Source organism: Nanorana parkeri, unplaced genomic scaffold (genome assembly GCF_000935625.1).
Source record: "Nanorana parkeri isolate BGI_ZX_2015 unplaced genomic scaffold, ASM93562v1 scaffold1787, whole genome shotgun sequence".
Classification (NCBI taxonomy): Eukaryota; Metazoa; Chordata; class Amphibia; order Anura; family Dicroglossidae; genus Nanorana; species Nanorana parkeri.
In genome coordinates, this window is record NW_017308055.1 from 123,021 (window position 1) to 139,726 (window position 16,706).

General features: G+C 42.2%; 1 protein-coding gene across 1 annotated transcript in view; it reads left to right on the top strand.

The window, feature by feature from the left end:
- LOC108799685 (contactin-2-like) overlaps nt 1-16,121 on the top strand; it is a 135,626-nt gene extending 119,505 nt beyond the window's left edge. The window contains exons 13-15 of the mRNA XM_018571585.1: nt 9,638-9,750; nt 11,560-11,728; nt 15,853-16,121. Of these exons, the coding sequence (XP_018427087.1) occupies nt 9,638-9,750; nt 11,560-11,728; nt 15,853-15,953 (383 nt within the window). The 3' untranslated portion in view covers nt 15,954-16,121. The remainder of the gene's footprint in view (nt 1-9,637; nt 9,751-11,559; nt 11,729-15,852) is intronic.
- Nucleotides 16,122-16,706: the final 585 nt, after the last annotated feature.

Below are 16,706 nucleotides of genomic sequence, written 5' to 3' on the forward strand. Positions count from 1 at the left end.
CAACCCCCCACCCCCCCCACCCCCGCTGGCGGTACCTGCGCCCCTTTGCTGTCCTGGACCGGTGATGAAAGCTCTGCGCTGAAGGACCACGGCTGCTCCCGCACACCGAAACCACGCTATTTCGATGAGGGGAGAAAGACCGGCGGTGAGCGGGACCGGAAGTGATGCGTATTAGCCGCGTCCATGCTCACTATGCCGGAAGCTTGCTGCGGTGTGTCCTCCCCTCCGCCCTGAAATAGCCTCCAGCCACTCTGACTCCTCCCACAAATTCGGCTAATGTCATTAGCCTCCAACATAACGAATCAGATCTGACAATTAACTAGATGGTTAATTTTAAATGTAGTACCATTAGAATAAGAAGTCACAAGATGATTATCACCCAAAATGCTGCAGTTCGAACTTCGGGCTGCATTACATCTGTATAGACCTGTTGTTCTTAACCAATTCATGTTGGGTCCTCTCTTACTTCTAAAAAGACTGAGGGAAATCATACTAGCTATAGTAGGTGCTTTTCTCGCTACAAAACGTATACCTGTATCTAGTATATCTCTAAGATCTGTATCCCCATAAAGAATAGGTAAGTACCTCTTGACAATCTTTTTAACATCTTCAAATTGTTCACTATAACGAGTAGAGAATACTAAGGGGGAATTCTTACCCTTTCCTTCCCCAGGGGTAGCCCTCCTATCCCTAATTTTCCCCATCCTCCTGGGTACATCACTAAGTAAATTACATCTTGAAACATCACGCACACTTGCATATGCTGATCTTACCAGGGATTGAGAGTAGCCCCTATCTAGGAGGCATCTTTCCAAATCTTTTGACTCTTTAAAGAAGTCATCTTTATCTGTACAGTTTCGTTTCATGCGGGTAAATTGTCCCTTGGGTATAGCCCTTTTTAGATGACCTGGATGGCAACTGTCAGCACTAAGTAAGGTATTCCTGAAAATGGGTTTCCGAAAAGAACGAACCCGTATGCTGCCTTCGCTTTTTGAACACATTTAAGTGAGATACTGGTCTGTATTTGTTACCTCTATGAATAAGCCTAAGGGTGAAACATGTGAGAGGTTGTAGCTGGTTGGGGGTGTGCAGTGCTGGTATTTGTTGCTTCATACACTTTTATTCACTGTTATACTGGATTTGCTGTGAATTTCAATAAAGTCTGAAGTATTTGAATTCTCTGGATAGTGCGGTCTGTTCGTATACTACTATCTTGTGTTAGAACATTAATGAATTTCTGACTCTATCTTATTCAAATACAGGCCAAGCATTATTCAGAAAACCCTTATGAAAAATAAATATTTTTCTATAAAAAGACAGAAAAAGTGAAGCAATCAAAAATGCTTTCCTGTATTCTATACAGTGTACTATACCATATATCATAGTAATGAAAGAGACAGTGTAAAAACAATAGCTATGATTTATGTATAGCTGAATGCCCTTTAGGCATAAGCCTCAAAAGACACACTTACCTAAATGTGCCTAATAGGGATGAGGTTTGCGTTAACCCCCTAGTAGCGTTTGCAGCAAAATTTGAATTTTCGCCCAAACGGTGACCTTATGGGCAAGTTGACCCAGGCCCAAAAGCAAACCCTGACTCATTGCCTGACCTTTGAACTCTGATCAGGTGCAAAACTATGGCCAATAATAGGGATTGAAAATGTGCCAGTCTCCTCCCTATAAAAGTAAGCTCTCCCAGTACCCTTTTGTCAGTTTGTGTTGGAGTTTGTGAGGGACAGCTGATAGCTTTGTGAAGGAGAGACAGTTTGTGCCACTTGTACAGTGCAAGTACAGGGCTATACAGTGTATATTCAGTGCCGCATATTGCCACTGCTAGATTACAGTGAATCTGGTGAGCCGCAAAGTGTACTCCTCTGTATTCACTGTTCTTTTCACTGGCATCAATGCTCCATTAGTGTGAATTGCATTGTTTTATACTTCTGCAAAAAAAGAAATAAAAAAAAAAAAAGGAAAATTGTATCATATTTCCCAGTAATTTTCCTTTCCTGGTGCCTATCCATGGCAGCATACCTTTGATATCGCTCCGCCCTTATCTCTGCCCACAGGGCCAGTATAAATTTATAAAACAGAGAGAGAGAGACCCCTGCATTCTTGTAACTATACTTCATCCGTTTAGGAAGGTAGCTATGCTGCCATTGATAAGCACAAGGAAAGGAAAATTACTGGTAAGTATGGTACAATTTTCCGTTTTCCTGGTGCCTCCATGGCAGCATACCTTTGATAAATAATGAGGTGACAGGGTGGGTAACTGCAATACATTTTTTATTGAACAAAAGAAGCTTGGATGGCTTGTCTGCCAAAGTCCACAGTTGTCAGGACCCTCAAGTCGATCCTGTAGTGCTTAATGAAGGTGTGTCGTGAAGACCAGCTGGCTGCTTTGCAAATCGTTTCGATCAGCACCCTCGCTTAAGAGGCCCATGCCGCCGCCACTGTCCTCGTAGAATGAGCTGTCACAAACTTTGGTGATTGCCTGTCCACTTGCTTGTACGTTCTCTCAATCACTTTAACAATCCAGGAAGAGATAGCTGAACTTGCCCCCAGAGATCACAAGCAGATGCTCTGATGTTCTGAATGAGCATGTTAGATTAGGATAGGTCTGCAGTGCTCTGGCCACATCAAGCTCATGTAACTCCAATCCTTGTGGACAGTCCTTGAAGGATGGTAAGACCCATTCCTGCGCCAAATGGAAATGAGACACCACTTTAAGAAGAAAGTAAGGAAGAGGACGCAACTCCACTCTGTCCCAGACAAAAACAAGAAAAGGGTCATTAGCGCCCTTAGCCTGAATTTCCTAAACTTGCCCCCCTAAAGGTGATTGCCACCAGAAATAGCATATCAAACGGAAAAACTAGTTTCCTGGGAGGACGAATTCTGAGAACTGCTTTGAGGAACTGGACAACTAATGCCTGATCCGCCCACTTGGTTTTGGTGACCGCTGAGGTAGCAGAAATCTGGACTTTTAAGGAACTGAGACTCAACCTCAGGTCCAGTCCCTTCTGTAAAAAGGCCAACAACAGTGAAGCAGAAGAAAGGGACGGATCGAAACCTGTCTCAGAGGCAAACTCAGTGAATTTTAGCCAAATTCTGTCATATATGCTTATAGTGGAGGTTTTTCTGCACTTTTGTAAGGTCTCTATAACTGCAGAGGAACACCCCCAAGTCTCCAGCTTCCGCCTCTCAACCTCCAGGCATGAAGGGACAACCTGCCCAGACACGGATGATACGTCCTCCCTTGAGACAGGAGCTGCGAAAAGATTGGTAGAGGGATTGGAGGACAAGTGCTGAGCTGCAGTCTGCAAACCATGGTCTGCGCGGCCAGTATGGGAGAATCGATATTACTGTCATTTGTTCGGTGCACAGCCGCCCCATGAACCTGAGAATGAAGGACACCGGAGGGAAGGCAAAGGCCACCTCGAAGTTCCAGGGGTGTGTTAGTGCATCCACCCCCACCGCAGCGGGATGAGTCCATCTGGATAGGAAGCAAAGGACCTTCTGATTGCCCTGGGCCACAAAGAGATCTGCTTGAGGCAACCCCCCACAGACGGACTAGTTGACGGAAGATGTCTGTATGCAGTGACCATTCGTTGTGGTCCAGAAAGATCCTTGAAAGACGATCTGCTTCCAGATTCAAGTGAGCCAGGAGATAGACTGCCCTGAGCAGGTTGTTCGCCGCCCAAACCATAATGGGCTCCACTTCCCTGAGCAGAGAAAGGCTGTGTGTTCCCGCTTGCCTCTGGATATAGGACACAGCCGACCTGTTGTCTACACAGAGTCCAAGTTTGGGTGGCCAAGTTTGGGTGGCTGGTCAGTTTCCGAAAGAGCCAACTTATGCTCTCCCAACAAATGATCTATTTGGGAGCAGCCTTCGATACCAAATGCAGTACTGTCTCGCTGCCTCCCCAGAAAGCAGCATCCTTAAGGTCCAAGATAGAGAAAGCAATCTTCTCCACCTCTATGAGCACCTCCCAATGTTTGAGCCTCCATGACCTCATGTACATGAGGTATGTATATGGTTCCCTGGACACATTGGACACAGTTGGTCAATGATGTCAGTGCCATGAAGGCCGCCCTAATCTCGAGAACATTCAATACTATTCAAAATATGAAGTGTCCCCAAGATAATAGAAATCCCTTACTCGGAGCTGGTTCAGTAAAGAGGTAGAAAATGAGTAATTTAACAATTTGAATATTTAATCGTAGAAAAACTTGAACAATACATCCACAACAAGACAGTTAAAAACAATAAAAAAACTTCCATAGGGAAAACAGTAGTTTAGAAATCATGGGTAGTCTGCAAACCAACTGGTAGAATATAAAGGGTTAAGACAGACACCTACTAAGTATATCATGTATGGATACAATGTATCCCAGATTACTCACAGCTCATGTAGCTCAGGGAGCTCAGGAAGAGACAGTCCTGCTCGAGTTCCACTATGCTGAATGGTATGTTTGCTTCAATGAATGTATCCAATAATAGTGGTTGGGATCCGGAGATAGGGATAAGTGGATAGGGCTAAAGATGCAAACGCCCTTCCCTTTTTTTCCCCTGCTTGGGGCTCTCACTGGCCCTCGGGCTCAAATTTCAAATTTGAGAGCTAACCCAAAAGCGTTGCCAAATAGATGTGTGCGGCCGCACAGTGAACAAAGCGAAAAAGGTAAAAGCAGGGGTCTCAACGGTGGAAGGTTCCCAGTATGATGATAAATCCTTGGACTGTAAAAAATGAAGCGATCTGTCGTCTGGTCTTTTTACTCAGACTCTGCTAGATTAATGAGGATTCCGATGCAGGCTGGACTCTGACCAAATCCCGGCCGACTGGGCTCCGTCTCCGCACCTCAAAGCCCGGGCTGGACAGTGCTTCTGCCGCGGCTGATGTGCGGGATGAGCTTTGATGAGTGTCCAGGGAAGTGGATAGCACACATAACCCTGACGCGTTTCCTCCCCACTCAGGGGCTTCTTCAGAGGGGTGTGTGCTTTGAGTCTTGTATGGATGTAATAAATAGCCGATTAATGAGGCTAATTGGTTGCCAGACATCAAGCGATCAGCCGGCCATATCGTGTTTCAAAAAGGATGTACTTTTAATATTACATATACTTCAAAATAACGTAATGGCACATGTGGAGCCTTAAATGACATTTCTGAGACCCTTTACCCGTCTATAATCACAGGTATAAATGTATTTTAACTAATGTACAATAATAAAGAAATAAACAAACAAAATAACAGTCATCTATGTCCATACGGACCAAAAGGATGATACAGCTTGAACGGGTCATTTTTGGGATCACATGGGGGTTTGTGGAAAGTTTCTATTGTTGTAGCTGAATCATAGTTTCAGAGTCACATAAAGATATGTGAAAACGAAACTGGCATAACATCAATATATATAGGTATGAAATAGAGAGATATACTCTCTATTATATTATATTATACTCTCTATTATACTGCACAACCCATAGTGTTAAACAGCCAGTTCAAAACTCTACCCTGATGACAACCAAGGCCATAGGGAGTCCCCTATAAAGTTCAAAGATATATAAATGAAAAATCAAAAAGTCAGTTAACAAGTTGTAAAATATATATTAAAAGTGACTGATAATCCACGAAAATAAAAATAAAAAATTATATATAATCTGAACGTATAGGGTTCAACTATTGAAGCAGGAAGCATTATGTTTGGTGTATGCATTATTCAGAGAAAGCAACGAAAGTTAATCATATCGTTAAGACCTGGCGCCTCATGAGCCTCCGTTTGATGGATCCACCTGCACTCTCTCTGCAGAAGGGATTTGTCCCAGTCCCCCCCGCGTCTGGGCTGATGTACCCTGTCCAGGGCAAAAAAGCGAAGTCTGTCGATACGTCCATTATGTGTATTTACAAAGTGTCTAACTATAGGGGACCTAAGGTCCCTTGCTGCTATGTCGGACAGATGGTCCGATATTCTGTTCTTAAACATGCGTTTGGTTTTTCCCACATAAAACATGTCACAGTTACAAAGCATCAAGTAAATCACACCCCTTGTCTCACAGTTGACAAAATGGTGGGCCTTGAAATGCTTACCCCTGGGGGTGGATATCTCTGTACCCGTCTGGACGTATCTACAGAATTTGCACCTCTGGCATTGGAAGGTACCCTTGTATTTACAACAGGTAAGGGGCTTGCTCACAAAATCGCTGTTGGTCAATTTATCCTTCAAGGAAGGGCATCTTCGATAGGTGATGGTGGGTTTGATACCCACAAACCTCGAGATTCGTGAATCTCTGGTCAGGCAATGCCAATGTTTTTGAAGGATCTTTAATATTTGTGCATGTTGGCTATTATATGTTAGAATTAATCTTACCAGGGAGTCCTCTCTGCCGCTTTTATTTGATTTAAATGTATTTGTATTAGTATTATTGAATTTCCTAAGTCCACTTTTTACCCGTTTGTAAGATTTTTTCAATATTTTATTTGAGTAGCCCCGGGCTCTTAGCCTGAGTCTTAATTTATGTGCCTCTCTTTCAAAGTCCACATCGTTAGTACAATTTCGTCTGACTCTCAGGTATTGACCAGAAGGGATACTGTCTTTCAAGAGGGATGGGTGGTCACTGTTGGCTGCTAAGATGGCATTACCAGCTGTGGCTTTTCTATATAAACTGGTGTAGAGGGTCCCTTCGGCGTCTTTACATATTAAAACATCCAAAAAGGGTAACCTATTACAATCATGGGTGACGGTGAACTTTAGATTAAGATCGTTGAAGTTTAATATATCAACAAAGTCTCCCAAAAGTTCCACGCCCCCTGTCCATAGTAGGAGGATATCGTCTATGTACCTGTGCCATGACAGCACATGGCACAGGTACCTTTGGGAGCAGGACCTTTGGGCCCGGGAGGACTTGTCTATGTACCTGTGCCATGTGCTGTCATGGCACAGGTACATAGACGATATCCTCCTACTATGGACAGGGGGCGTGAAACTTTTGGGAGACTTTGTTGATATATTAAACTTCAACGATCTTAATTTAAAATTCACCGTCACCCATGATTGTAATAGGTTACCCTTTTTGGATGTTTTAATATGTAAAGACGCCGAAGGGACCCTCTACACCAGTTTATATAGAAAAGCCACAGCTGGTAATGCCATCTTAGCAGCCAACAGTGCCCACCCATCCCGCTTAAAAGACAGTATCCCTTTTGGTCAATACCTCAGAGTCAGACGAAATTGTACTAACGATGTGGACTTTGAAAGAGAGGCACATAAATTAAGACTCAGGCTAAGAGCCCGGGGCTACTCAAATAAAATATTGAAAAAATCTTACAAACGGGTAAAAAGTGGACTTAGGAAATTCAATAATACTAATACAAATACATTTAAATCAAATAAAAGCGGCAGAGAGGACTCCCTGGTAAGATTAATTCTAACATATAATAGCCAACATGCACAAATATTAAAGATCCTTCAAAAACATTGGCATTGCCTGACCAGAGATTCACGAATCTCGAGGTTTGTGGGTATCAAACCCACCATCACCTATCGAAGATGCCCTTCCTTGAAGGATAAATTGACCAACAGCGATTTTGTGAGCAAGCCCCTTACCTGTTGTAAATACAAGGGTACCTTCCAATGCCAGAGGTGCAAATTCTGTAGATACGTCCAGACGGGTACAGAGATATCCACCCCCAGGGGTAAGCATTTCAAGGCCCACCATTTTGTCAACTGTGAGACAAGGGGTGTGATCTACTTGATGCTTTGTAACTGTGCAAGGATGGAAATTGAGTACCTTTGTGAATGTCCTGGGAGAGGTGGATAGGCCCAACGCCAGACTCACAAATTGCAGATGTAGGCTGCGGAAACCTCAAGGATCTTTGAAAAGATGTAAGAATGGGAATATGTAGATATGCGTCCTGCAGGTCTACTGATAACATCGAGTCTCCCGGGCGAATAGTTTGGTTAATGGTCTGAAGGGATTCCATTTTGAATCTTTGCAGGTGAATGTGCTTGTTCAGCCGTTTTAAATCTGTCACCGGCCTCCAATCGCCTGTTTTTTTCTTCACAAGAAAGTGTGGAATAAAACCCCCTGAATCACACTGCGTGAGGAACTGGGCAACAGCAACAGGGAATTGAGATAGTGAAAGAGGACCTTCTTCCTTTGAGGTGAGGCTGGAATCCTTGTTGGTAAAAATTAATTATGTGGGGGTCTCGACTTGAAAGTCCAGAAATTACCGTAGTTGATCGTTGAGACCACCCACGGATCTCTGCACAATTTTGCCCAAACATGCGCGAACTGATGTAATCTGGCCCCCACTGCGACCGGTTGGGCGTGCAATCCGTCAAAAGGGCTTAATGGAATCGGGAGGAGTAAGCACAGGTTTTTGCCTCTGCTGCCGCATAAAGGAAGCCTGGGTGCCCCTCCATCCCCTCTTTTGGTCTTTTCTTTGGAGGAAGGGTCTTGAAGCGTTAAACCTTGGGCCTGTGTCAATGTTTCGGGGAGGTAGAGAGGTGATGCCTCTTAGAAGACCTCTTCTTTGGGGATTGTTCTCTTTCTCTCTGATGATGTGAGTCTGCGAACTGGCCCGAATGTGTGCTGCTGCGATGCGATCTGCGCCACTTGGCGCTAGGAGAGCGAGATGGGCTGGGAGGGGAAAAAAAAGATTTACAAAGTCTGTCAGCCAATGCACTTTTTTTTTTAAACTTACCCTGACATTAGTCCCCTACCTTGAAGTGGTTGGCGGATCTTGAAAAGGGCGGTGAACGGCTCATGGTAAAAGAGGGAAAAAACACTCCAGAAAGATAACTGTAAGAGGGAGCACAGAGGGATTTAGATGGAGATTGATAAGAGAAAATATCTCACCTAGTATAGAACATACTTACCCCAGATGACAGGAACTGGCGTTCAACGACAAAGCAACAGATCCTAGCTCCATGTGCATAGGACGCCATGTGTGCAGCCTCCCGCCTTATATCAGGGCTTCGTTCTGCCCTGTACCTGCCCAATGGATCCTCCCTCCCACCACCCACGAATCAGAAGGGGCATCTGCCCTCATCCAAGATGGCGCCCAGCCGCCAAACACAACTGCGCATGCGCGAACGTCCAACGCTGAATATGGTGACGTCATCGACCCGGCCGGCAAAACATGCAGAGGGAGGGCCGCTGCGCCTAAGAGGCATCCACACCTGAAGGCTGGGAGGAAGGGAAAACAAACTTTGGTCGCAGGAGACCTGATACAGGAGAGAGGGGAAAATGACAGAAAACCAGGGAGAGTGAAAGAGAAAAATGAAAGAGAGAGAAAGAGCAGAGACAGAGACTACCTGACTCACCACCATGATCCTAAATAGGACATATGGGATGAGAGAGAGAGAGAGGGGCCAGTCGAGGAACTGGGAATGCATCTGGTAGAGGCATGAACCCAGGTGTAACTGTGTCGATTTACAAAACAGAGGTAGGGACAACATGACACTGGTGTAGGCCAAGAGATGTGAGAACAAAAAAAAAGAATGAAGAATAAAAAAGAATAAATCTCTTTTATAGATTTACACTGGTCCTGTGGGCAGGGATAAGGGTGGAGCAAACAATATTCAAAATGTTTTAACTTTGTGAATTGAGGACAACTGACATAACAATAATTTTCTTCTGCAGCTCCTAAGAGACCTCCGCGTAATATTTCCTGGACACTTTCCGGCTCCAGCATTAACATCAAATGGGATCCAGTGATAGCAATGAAGAATGAGTCTCCTGTAACAGCATACAAGGTAACAAATGAGACTCACCCTCATTGTATGGAAGTTACAGTTCTTGAAACCCAAGAATATTCTACACAAGATTCCTGCTGGCAGAAAAGGTTAATGAAGTGTTCTACAAATTCATTCATGTCAGTACTTCTGCACTGCTCCAATACAGTTGCTGTAGCAGTACTACACAAGTGATCACATCTGGAATGTTTGGTAATATTCCATTATTGTGCTGAAGTTGCAGTGCCACAATCCACATTGCTTGGCATGTTTCAACTGGAGGATGCAGCTATTGCTGCAGAAGCAACAACACTGCTAGGGCATGGCTGGGGCTTACTGTGAAGGAGTGGGGCTTGATACAACTGTGACTCCAAAACATTTATAGAATATCAGCTGATAATAAATTTGAGTTTGAGAGTGTGCCTCCGCTACAGTAGCCTTTACAAAGTCTTTCCAGGAAGAAAGTTAATAATTGGTACAAGATCTACCATATAAGATGCAAAGCTTTCAACAGCCAAGTTAGGAATTGGAATTACATACACAATACAGAAAAAAAAGGTGTAGCTGAAATAATTGAATTTACTAGGAATCTATATGCATTTAAAAATAGTATTACTAATTATCCAATGTTTATTTTATAAGAAAGTTACATTTTGTGAGCTGGTATATTTCTGTGCTCTCTGCCTGTGCACAAGGAAGGGTTATGAGAACAGGTCTGTGTTATTTATAATCCATGAAAAATTAAGTAGGCTTCATTTCTCATATTCAGATCTAATAAAGCATTGTGTTGTCATGTTAAAAACAAATATTTCTGGCACATCAACAGTTATTTTTCTGTACTTGAAATGTGTTTAAAGGGATAAAACATGGCAAAATGTGTATGTATCACAGCGATGTTAATAAATATGATCTTCAGGATAAAGATTTGCATTTTATGTGTGCATAAAATGAAAAAAAAAGCCATTGGCATTGAAAAGGTTAATAGTATCCATATAGATGCCAAATTAAAATATAATTGTATAATGCAGGTTTGAACGTGATTGGTTGCCTGTGAAGCAATACAGACAGTTGGTACAGGAACAATGTTGATAAATAAAGCCTACTGTTTGTAGTGTTATCTGTCAACGGCACTAATGGATCCTACGTAAGACTCTTTTCAGTATTTGCACAGAATTTAACTATAAATGTATCCTACGGGGTTACTGCTATTTCATATGCATCATAAGGATGTGACTTTAGGTTGCAACATTTAGTAAAGATACATGTAATCAAATATATTTTTCTGTAAGTTATGGCCTTATTTTGTTATTTAAAATAGTCTAAAACGCATAGGGGGGATTTACCAAAGCAATTGCGAGTGTTTGAACTTGCACAGAATATATTTGCACCAGATTTAACAAGCTAGTGTAATGTTGTTGATAAATGAGGTTTAATAGACTCCAAGAAAGAAGACTTCTAACTTCAGGCAAAAAGCTGAACTGTCGCATCTTGAAGAAGTGGTCATGGGGACTTCTTAAGTTGTGATTGTTTTCTTAGGTGATGCTCCAGTTTCAGACAGCCGAGAACAAGTGCAGATGAAAACACATGCAAAAAAGGTGCAAAAAACATGCAGTTGAAAAAGTAGTGCAAGCTCTGAAGAAAACAGGTGCAAAACACGTGCAGTTGGAAAAGTAGTGCAAGCTCTGAAGAAAACAGGGGCAGATGTTAAAAGACAGATTTGCACATAAAAAAAAATGATCTAAGAGGCTAAAACTCTTTGCTGATCTAAGAGGCTAAAAGTGCTTTGATAAATTCCACCCGTAGTATAGTAAATATTTCTTGTTTCCACAGCTTCTTTATAGGCTGGATTCACAATCAACTCCCACCCTGTATGCAACCAGCAAGACAAGAGCAGAGCTTCCACTTCCTGAAATGGCCAGTCATGTGACAATACAACTTTGTGCCACTGGAAATGGTGGAGATGGAGAGCCAGCAGAAGTACACATTCCCAAAGATTCAGGTACTGCTGATTTTGCTTCTTTTTTTTTTTTGGAGAATATTAAACTACTTTTTGACACTGCTTGCCATTATTTAAAGTAAATTATAAGTCTAGAAAGATTCCATCAGATTATTGCATGAAAGCAGAATCTGGTAGTAACACGTTAAGATAATGACAATAAAATTTTAACATCAACATCTTTTGGAGGCTATATTTAAAAAAAGCAAGTTTGTCCTAATTAGATGTTCATATTTGAGTTGACTAAGGGGTCTATTCACGAAGCTGCCGAGGGCAGCCGAGTGAATGACCGATCTGAAGTGTAGTGAGCCGAACACTGTTCTTAAAGATCCCGAACAGCAGTGAGTGAATAGCCGAATGCCGCCGAGCGGCATTCGGCTCGGCTGTTCTGCTCGGTCCCTCAGAGGTACTGAGCAGAACAGAAAAAACAGTGAAAAAAGTTAAAAAAGTAAATACCAAACGATTGTGGGGAGCTCCCAGAGCGCCAGGGAGAGTTTTTTTTTTCTGACAGCAGCAGAGCCGCCGGACAATAGGAAACTATTGGGCGGAGCCAGCTGTCAGAAAAAAAAACTCTCCCTGGCGCTCTGGGAGCGAAGCGAAGCACCGCTGTTTCTTTTTTTTTTCTTTATTCTGACACGATCGATGTCAGAATAGAAAAAAAAGAGAATTTTCCCATTGAAAAGCATTGGGACATTACTATTGGCTATTTCAATTTGCAATAGCCAATAGTAAACTAGCATTGTACGGCTCGGCTGAGCCGCTCGGCCATGATCGGGAGCTGTACGGGCTATTGTGAATAGCCCGTACAGCACCCCTTCGGTTCTACTGAACCAAAGGGGTCCTGGGGCCGAAGCTAGCCGAGGGATCGGCCGAAGCTACGGCCAGATCCTTCGGCAGCTTCGTGAATAGACCCCTAAATCTTTATGAACAGCTTTGTTTAGATTACGTAATATATCAAACTGGCATGGCTGGCATAATGATCACATGATTGGGAACCTCTTTGATTGTTATCTGATCATTAGTAGTCCCCATAGTTAGGGGTGACCCGTGCAAAGCAAAAGCTGCTAGCCCTCAATGAGAAAATGTTTATCAACTTATCCTCCGCACAGGTCATCGTCCTGACGAAAGATATTGCAGGGAATGCTGGTGGGAAGAGGTTAAAGGAAATCATGAAACATTTAAGGGAAGGACAGTGGGAGGTAAGTTTGCACTTACTTCTGTGCTGTCCTTTCCCAGATACAGCCCTCTGAAAATTAGAGACAATGCACATGATAACCAGATGTGAATAATTCAGAAAAATGCATACCTTATAATTGTTCAAGAGCTAAGAAAAAGTTTTAACATAAAAAAAGCAACAGCAGCTGCTGCTGCTGCTGATTTTTGTATTATAGGCTGACAAATGTGGACAAATGTAAAAGAAAATGTTCAGGTGGCATCTGGAGGCTTATATTATCAAAAATGTATAATAATATATCCTCAGCACAGGGCATTGTCCTGAGGAAAGTTATCAAAGGTAATGCCTGGTGGGAAGAGATTAAAGGAAATCATGAAGCAACTAAAGGTGCCCATACACTGCTCGATTCTCGTACAAGAATCGCGGGAAATCCCGCGATCGTACGAGAATCGAGCAGTGTGAACGAAGACGTGCGACCGTTTCTACTGTACGGTCGCACGTCTTTTGTCTAAGGAGTACGCTAGAAAACCAGCCGAAAATCGATTTCGGCTGGTTTGAACGGTGCTCGGGAGACAAATGCCGAATGGGCCGGTGTGCGCACGCGCACACTGCCCGTTCAGCATTGCGGTCATTGCGATGATCGAGAGTACGATCTGCCTGTCCAAGATCGCAGATCGTACGTTTTTCGAATCACTTTACAACCATCGCAAGACTAAGGTCTTGCGATGGTTGTACAGTGTATGGCCACCTTAAGAGAAGGACAGAGGGAGGTAAGCCTGTTAATTGCACTTACTTCTCTGCTGTTCTTTGCCAGATATGGCTCTTTGAAAACTGTGCAGAAACTTAATGGTATATGCTGGTCCATGCATGCTGTGCTTCCTGTTTTAGGAATGCGATTAGTTGCTGCAAATGGCAGCCACATAGACTTCGATTGCAGGAACTAATTACAGTCATAGCACAGCAGGGAATGGGAAGTACAGAAAGCGCACAGACTGGAAGCATTGAAATAGGGGAACCACTGGACTCTCAGTACAGAGCTGTATCTAGGAAAGGACATGAAAATTTCCCACTGTCCTTTCTTTAGATATGTATTGCAGATCTCATTAACAAGGATTATTCAAGGTAAAGCAGTGGTATTGTGTAAAGTGTAGAAGACCCCAGCAAACAATGACAATATAGATGACCATATCAGCGGACAAAAAAGATGACTTCTGATTTGTTGGTTTGCTATGAGTTACAAAATGTTACGTCACCACCTGGGGACTTGTGATACTAGTGGGCTTAGGCCCAAATATGTTGTGCCAAACAAATGTCTGATGGTTTTATCATAACCGTTTTCCTTTTATTTTTTTTATTTCTGGCTGTGTTGGGGGCAAAATAATGATGCACAATTTTTTTTTTTATTCCTGTAACCCATTTGCTGTAATTAAAAAGTCTGAATAATTCTGGCAGTGCACTTCTTTTTCTAACAATGTGCCAGAGAAATAACCAGCACCTCATGGTGTCATGGTACTTACCTTAACCAGTGTATAAATATTATAAATAGACATGGTAAGGCAAATCTCTAGATTTTTTTTTAGATTATAACCCAAACACAATGTTTAATTAACCTCCCTGGTGGTATGATTATCTCAGTATTTTTTCTTTTTTTTTTTTCTATTTTTTACTTTTGAATTTCTCGCCGGTTCCGCCCCCCTGCAACGCCGGCGCTCGCAGGGAAGGAACCCGGAAGATGCCCGAGTGTGGCTCGGGGTTACAGCTTTTGGTACTGAAAATTAACCCCGAGCCACACTCTGGATTACCGCCAGGAAGGTTAAAGTAAGTAAAAATGGAAGTTTGAGCCCTTGTAAAATGTAAGTGTTTCTGATGAAATCCCGTACTACAGGTGATCAATCCTGCAATACATATTAGCAACAGTTACATGTTAACTAGCAATTATAATCTGCACAGAATTTTCTTTTAAAGATATACATCTACATTTTCTTTTGTTGTTTTCAGTTTGGTGTTAAATTAATTTATACAAATAAAGTGCTGCTGCTTTTTTTTACTGCCTTTATCCCTTTCACTGTCGTTGACAGTGAAAGGTTAGGGCGAAACAGAACTGCTTCAAATTGACCAGCTCAGAAACCTTAATGTTGTCTGCATTCCCTTCTGCTATAGGTTTATGGTCGCAGACACCTCCAGACTCTACTGCTTTAGGCCTGGTTCACATCTGAGAACACGCGGCAATTCGCATTTCTTGCGCGATTGACATGAGTTTGCAGAACTGCGCGGTTTACGCATTTGCAAATGCACACAAATGTGTTCGAAAATTTTTTGGGTCACTCATTGCACAAAAAGGTGCAGGAGCCTTTTTGCCGTGCGGATATGCGAGTTCCGAGGATGCGCGGCCCAGCAACACTCAGGCTTAACGAGCTGTGATCAGTGGCTGACAAGCCGCTGGTCGCAGTCATTAAAAAAAAATGTGATTCCCCCCACCACCACTTCCTGGCACTTCTCCCTCCCTAAATAAAACATAGTGTTAAAATAAAATAAATGGTCCCTGACATACACACACATGTAACATACAGTATTGCGACTTTCAGCACTTCGCAAAAAGTAACAATTTAAAATTTACAAATACTTGTTATTTATTAACTAAATAAAGTTTATTTATAAGATTTATTGTGTTTGTGTGCACCAATAATATATTTTTATAGAAAATATTGTTTTGATAAACATTTGCACAATATCATGGGACCTACATAATCATTAGCACCATCTTTTTACTCAATCTGGCCTGTGCGTTTTACATTTTACAGACTGAAAGCTGAAAGTAAAAAATGATAAAAAAGTGAAAAATTGCAAAAAAAATAGTCTGGCTACCGAAGGTAAAAAAAAAAAAAGAAGAAAACAGAGAACAGGGCCTGGCAGCAAAAGGGTTAATATGCTTTTCTGGTTTTCTTTTTCTCAGGCACCAGCATGATGGTAGAGAATTCTGCATCTCCATTCCTGACACAGGCTCATGTGATCAACTCTGCTGTGTGGCTGCTTCTGAAGTGTTTTGTAATCTGACACATCTCATTTGTAAGACCGCAGATGGAAATTCTGGATGTAATCAAGAGCCTCTCTCCTCCCTGAAGCTGAAACACAAATATTCCCAACAACTAGAGGCAGCAATTTTATGTAGATAAGGGTTAAGGATGGGATATGACGCTTCTGAGACTTGAGTGTTGTCTAGAATAGCAATTAACAAGTCCAATCCTTGGTGCCAGCCAAAAGGGCATGCTTTTCAGATTTCCATAAAGAAACACAGCTTTCTTCTTATTTACATTTGAAGAGGGTATAACTAATATTTCATCTTTGATATTTGGAAAACTTGACCCGTTGGAGGCCAACAAGGACCAGAACTAAAAAAGAAGGAAAGCAGAAATGTTTGATAACAATAAAAGTGCATTTACCTTTAGAATGTTTTAGGAGATTGAGGTGGAGGGTGGGATTGGCTTGGGGCCGGAAGGGGTCCTAAGAGCACTTTTTGATGAGACACATTGGGAAGTCATGTCTTATTAAGCCATGTATACTTGATTTATAAATGGCAAGATTTTTTTTCCTAAAGTTGCTTCTGCTTCATTTTTGTTCTCTTCAAACTCTACAATTATTATAGATAAATGTGTTCTTTAGGACATATTGAAACAATTTTACTATACTAGCATTTACCGAAATATTTTTTCTTTAAAATGATCTATATGTGTTCATTTTACATAATCTGTTGGGAACTGTGTAGCCATAAAACTCTCCACCCATTGGAGGAAATTCATAAAAGTGCTC